Here is a 5,993-nt window from a genome sequence, read left to right as displayed (position 1 = left end):
GGCTAAACAAAAGTAAGGACACCTTCATCCACGAAAAGTCCTCCAGCTGGGCTTTGGTGTTTTGCTAGTGTGTGTGTTTATTTGTCTGTCAGCGTGATTGCAAATGTGTAGGAGGGTAGAGGGAGCTACTCCTTCCAGCCTCTGCTATCCTTAATTTAAGAAGAAAAAAGAGAAGACAATGGCCTGAAAAAAGAGTGTCTGGTTGTGCCCGTTTTCTGTCTCCTCCAGCTGTCTTTGTCATGAAAGACTTCCCCCTCTTCCTCCTTTCAATCCATTTTAGTGAGCCTGCAGTTGGTCTATCCCTGCTCTGCTCTGCCTTGGGTTTGTAAACAGATCCCTGCTCATGTGACCAGCCGTTTTGCCTCGCAACTCTCCTCTCCCTCGGCCCTCCCTCCGCGACTCGCTCCTCCAATCTGCAGCCGGAGTGGAAGCAGAATGAAGCAGACTCCGACAAATGGGGCGCCTGCAAGCATGCTGATGTGTGTGTGTGTGTCCGTGTGTGCGTGGACACAAAGTACTGCGCATGTATGTGTGAGTGGGAGACACAGCAAAGTCAACAGCAGCCTAGGTCAGCAGCGTCTCTGGCTATTCTGAACACCAGAATCAACACCGAATAGACATGCAGTTGTTTTTCAACTTATCAGGCATTTCGTGCAGTTCATGCGAGGATGTCTCGAACCGCCGCGGTCACGCTCTATCAATAGCAGAAAAGCCGCAGGGTCACGGTTGACCGACGGAACTTGAGGTAAAGGAAGCCAACACACATGGGCCGCATCCATCAGTAAGACTTGGCTCTGTGGTGACCTGTGAAGCACTTTATGTCTTCAGACAAAAGCTAAAAGGTTTGAGAGTGCAGTTTTTTAATTTCAGAATCACAATCATAAACTTGTATTGCCAGTGTTGTTAACACAACATTTATCAACAACAGACAAAATATGCAATAGAAAAACAGAACCGAGCACCAAGGCAGCCATTCCAACATTCAACCATTTTCTTGTCAGTCCTCAGTCGGCGTCTCTTCTCTCTATATACACACATGATAGATTCTTGTGTGTTTTTAACCAAATAAACATAAATTCATATGGATCATAAATGGAAGATGTAACTACAGATGCCATTTCACTTCCTAATTTTGTATCACCTATACTCTTTTTTTTTTATATTTGAACTGACAGGGTACTGTAACCAAAAACATCCACTACGACAAGAGGTCAAGTATCTGAAGGCCAAGTAAAAAAATAATCTCAATCCTCATTTACACGTTTGATTTGTTGTATATTCAGTGAGCAGCAGGAGGCTGTTTGTGCAGCCCAAACCCTCTGGATGAAGCAGACGTCCACCACCCCCACACCAGCCGCCACAACTGCCAATTGACAAAGAAAGAGAGCAGCAGCTGGTCTACCGGGTGAGCTGTGACACGGTCAAGGGGAGCGGTGCTCCTCTAATCTGGAGAGGGGGAGGACGGGCCAGTGGGAACTGGGCCATTTTCATTCACCATCACCAGCCATGTCGGGAATTGACATAAATACGGAATGCAGGGAAACAGCTTGACGTTCATGAGGGGATAAATGTATCGCTAATACCTCCGGAGTAAAGATGAGCACAACATTATGTGACAATTTTCTGTTAGGCGCTGGTTAAGAGGGGGGGGGTCTGAAGCCAGAGACGTTTAAAGCTGCCGCATCTGAAGCCGCCTTCGGGGTGAGATGTTTCGACAAGATGTTCGAAACTATCATTGTTATTTTAACGACGCTCTTCACAACATAACTTTGCTCATTTGACCCAATCAGAGTTTCTACAAAGGCCCCAAACTCTTTTACAACAGTCTGTCAAACGCAGTGTTTTCATATGAATTACTGAGAGACTGATAGGAGTTACCAGGAAGGTACAACAAAATTTTAGCATAAAAAGAGTCTTTGTCTCGTTTTGAAAACATGCGGTGTATGGCATGTTTATTACTCTTGAAGCTGCCCGAAAGAAAATTTTTTAACTTACATATTGTTGCCTTTAAAAACAGTCTATTTAATATCTGAAAAGCAAATTGTTCATAGAATAAATTCAAAAATCATTGGGGAATCTTCCACAAGATTTTTGCAGGAGTATCTTCTAAACCCAGATCAGATTCTTCATCACATTCGTCAAGAGTTACACAGACCTCTCAGTACAGTAACACCTGCATAATGGTGAGATTTAAAACAAATGGTTAAAAGGGTATAGAGTGTTTATTAAGTTACTCAAATCAAACACAAAACAATATTAGTTTCAGTAAAGTTACTGTTTCAAGTCCTACGACACCAGCTAGAAAATATGCTTATAAATATAAATTACTTACTTACATTTTTTTTTAAGTATCTAAATCATGACAAACCAACAAGCAGTGCTTCAAAGTCATACAGGGGAATAAAGAAGGCTCCAAAACATTCCTAATAAGCATTACATTATCCCTGTTCGCAATAAAAAAGTATTTATTAATGCAGACAAAAGTAACATTTTAAAACCGAGTTAAAATACAGAAACTATACTGTTATGTTATAATAACAATTCCACACTGTTTAACATCGCTTTGCTGAAACACGCTCGACAAATATAAATTACTTACTTATATGTTACGTTTTTAAACGTTAGTAGTTGTGAAAACCTGATGAATGAGATATAGCGCCATCTAGTGGGTTTACAACGTAAACTGCCCAATGAATAATGGGGCGGAGATGCAAATCAATAAAATCCTGCATGAAAAACCACGTTCTCAAAAAAAAAACTCTTATCGAGCAGAATACTACTCAATTTTGAAGTCAACTATACATCTGTTAAACATTGTTTTCGAAAAGCTTTCTTACAGCTAAACTTGGACAGTAGTAAAAAACAACAAACAAGTCATTAAACCAGTTATTTACCTCCTAAAAATTCTTGCTGAAGATATTTTTCTACTTACATTAAAAACAACCATTTAAATGTAATAATAGCTTTTTAAAACATTCATGTTTTGAGTGAAACCTTTCCTCTCTGTGGTCACACCTTACTGTAATAGACGGCCCATTCCTTTCTCTGCACCTCGTGGGCGTGTCCGTTCGCTTCTCCATTCAGCAAACCATTGTGTTCGCCGTTCATCTGCTCCTTTCTCAGGGCCAGCGCCGGCTTACAGGTGTGCCAGTTCCACAGAACTTTATTCATATCGTCCTGTGCTCTGATGCCCAGGAGCTTCTCCTCATCGCTCAGCTTCTTGTCCTCGTCTTCCTCGTTTGCGTCGTACTTGCTTCGGTGGCTCTCGTGGAAGTTTCTCATTTCTCCGCTGATGCCCTCGAAGTACTGGTGGATGCAGACCTTGGCGAAGCTCTTGGCGTGCTCCTTGCACGTCTCGTCGAACATTTTGCGCTCGATGTCGATGTAGTGCGACCAGTATTTGGTCTTAAGGAAGGCTGCCTGGGTGAAGCAGGGTCTGATGGCTCGGATGAGGAAGGCGGCGAAGGTCATCAAGAGCAGGAACAGCCAGCCACAGGCCTGCAAAGAGTAACACAAAACTTGCTTCAGAATTCTGTGTTTTCTGCCGGGACGTACCTGTTTCTGGCACATCGCTCATACATACACTCGTTTGTGCATGAAGAAATCAAGATGTGGACCATTAACTTTTTTCAGCCAATTAATATTTTTTTCCAAATACCAGCGATAAAAAAGGTAGCAGAGGCTGAAATAATTCTTAAAGCTCCAATACATAAGATTGACAACATTATCTCTTGTTTCAGAATATGGAAATGAAAGTGTGTATGTTTGTCTTGCGAAAACAGACGATAAGGAAACAAAAAGACTAAAAACTTTTAGTTGTTTAAAAAAAAAATGCTTGGTAAATACATGAGGAACTCCATCAGGCGAGTTTAGTTTCTGAGAGAGAAAGGCATTCACTTTAACTAAACTCAAACTACTCAGGTTCACATCCACAGGTCAGGTCAGGTCACACACACAGAAAGATTAAACAATCCCAGATTCCAGAAAGTCTGTGTGAACCTGTTTAAGAACTCACACTGAAAGACACAACAGGCCAGCAAGTCGCTGGGAACAGACTCTCTAGAAGACGACAACCTTTGGTAAGTTTCCACTACGATCACGTGCGACCGGCCATCTTAGAATCAAGTGTTTACAGTTACTGACCAATCCTACATTCACAATTGACTAGAGGCGTTAACCTGAATATTCTACATAAAGATCCACCATTTTGTGAGATTTTTGCGTTCTGGCATTCAAAGACGTCTGCGATAGATCTCTCTGCTTGCTAGCGCCCGTGTTCACGTAAGTTTGTCTCTGACTTTTGCATAATTCACTAAACAAGCATTTTTCTTAAACTCATCCATGTGTCTGTCCTTCATTCCACCTCCACTTACGAGACTTGGGAGGGGTCGGTTCATCGGAACACAAAATCCCCACAGTATGGAGTCATTACAGTTGGTTATTTTTTTGCTTTTTGTTCACTATTCAAAGCTCACCTGGGAAATACACTTGATGTACCGCGACGCCGCCACTCGGATTTCCTGGTGCTGAAAAAGATCTTTGCACGGAATCCTGGCCAACATCTTCATCTGCTCCACCTCCGACATCCCTCTGGTGAAATTTGCATGTGCAAACATCTCAATATCCAGGTCGACGCTGAAAGCACAGAGGAAGCTCTTCCCGTCCATGAGCGTGACGGAGACCCAGACCGCCGGGGCGATCAACGACCTCTGGGTGATGCTAACGAACATGTAGCGCAGGATGGTCGGATCTTTCCTCCGTCTCCCCGTGGGCCTCTTCCACTCTTCGGCCAGCACCGACACGTTATTGTTCAACACGAAACCCAACAGGAAGAACCAGAACGGAGGCACCACCAGCAGTCCGATCCCATAGTTGTAGTTGTACTCGGGCATGCAAGGACAGCTGAACTCGAAGGCCGAGTACATCTGAGCGCTGGCCAGCGCCATGATGCCACAGATTCCATTCATGAAGGATTCCTGGTTGGATTGAAGGAACTGGAACATCATACGGAACTTATCCATCTCGGAGGTTGTGTTTGTCCCCAATTAAGATCAGAAACAGGACGAATTGAAATAGCGGGAGTCTAAAAAAGAGAGAAAATCAATGAGACAATTATCTTACATTCTTTGTCTGCCCCTCATATGTTATAAAACATACTGTTGTAAATAATGGTTCAACCATTGTTAGCGTATTGATTGTGCTTTTAATTTTCAACCTGTTTCTATTTCTCAGGTTTAAAATGCATTCGAAATATTGGAGACCAAAAAATCAGCTCGTCCTGATGGTTTGGATCCATTTTGTTGAAAGCTGCCTGTTGCTTTAATTGCTGTATTTTTAACTTGAGCCGTAGCAGATACATAATTCCCCAAAATTGGAAATATACAATTATAGGCCTATTTCTGAATTATGTATTGTGGCAAAAGTATTTGAAACATTGGTTTTAGATCAATTAAAGGAGTTTTTGGAATTAAATAACATTCTATTGCTGCCCTTATATAATGTGGGTGAATATTGAGATTAGTTTTCTAATAAAAAGCTTATCGATGGAAAATTACTAGTGTGTAGAATGTGATATAACCTGACATATATAAACTGTTTAATTTCTTTCTTTAAAACTTTTTTTTCTTTTTCCATCATATGGAACTTGCAAGAAAAATGTTTTCCCGTTGTCAATGAACTCTAATAGTCCCATGATTATCCACTTCCTAATCTACGTAATCTATTAATGCATATAGTTATTGGTGCAGTCAGAGAGTTCAGACTTACTTGCTCAAAGGTCGTTCAAACAGGTTCACTTGTGGACGTCCATCGTCGATATAGTTTGGTTTTGTTCGGGACGTTCACCGTCAGCCGCATCAGCAGGCCCCGCCCTTCTCAACCACCTGCTCGTCTGTGATGTAACCATAGTTATAGACCTATAGTTCTTCTCTCTCTGCCTCTTCAGCAACACTTTTTCATTTTCAAATGAATCACTAAACCAAAGCACAGATATA

General features: G+C 41.8%; 1 protein-coding gene across 1 annotated transcript; it reads right to left on the bottom strand.

Annotated features, from left to right (window-relative positions):
• Positions 1-1,287: 1,287 nt before the first annotated feature.
• On the bottom strand, positions 1,288-5,021 carry calhm1b (calcium homeostasis modulator 1b). The gene is made up of 2 exons (XM_087804871.1): positions 4,476-5,021; positions 1,288-3,498 (listed from the first exon to the last, which is right to left on the bottom strand). The coding sequence occupies exons 1-2, from the start codon at positions 5,019-5,021 to the stop codon at positions 3,010-3,012; spliced, it is 1,035 nt and encodes a 344-aa protein (XP_087660997.1). The 3' UTR covers positions 1,288-3,009.
• Positions 5,022-5,993: the final 972 nt, after the last annotated feature.

This window comes from Callionymus lyra, chromosome 1 (genome assembly GCF_982586985.1).
Source record: "Callionymus lyra chromosome 1, fCalLyr1.hap1.1, whole genome shotgun sequence".
Taxonomy (NCBI): Eukaryota; Metazoa; Chordata; class Actinopteri; order Syngnathiformes; family Callionymidae; genus Callionymus; species Callionymus lyra.
This window is presented reverse-complemented; position numbering and strand designations above follow the sequence as displayed.

What these genes read in the sequence shown, in the direction of transcription:
- calhm1b (XM_087804871.1), bottom strand. Translation starts at nt 5,021, where the DNA reads ATGGATAAGTTCCGTATGATGTTCCAGTTCCTTCAATCCAACCAGGAA. An exon ending in ACATCAAGTGTATTTCCCAG is followed by an intron (nt 3,499 to 4,475) that starts GTGAGCTTTGAA and finishes TACTCTTTGCAG; the next exon opens with GCCTGTGGCTGGCTGTTCCT.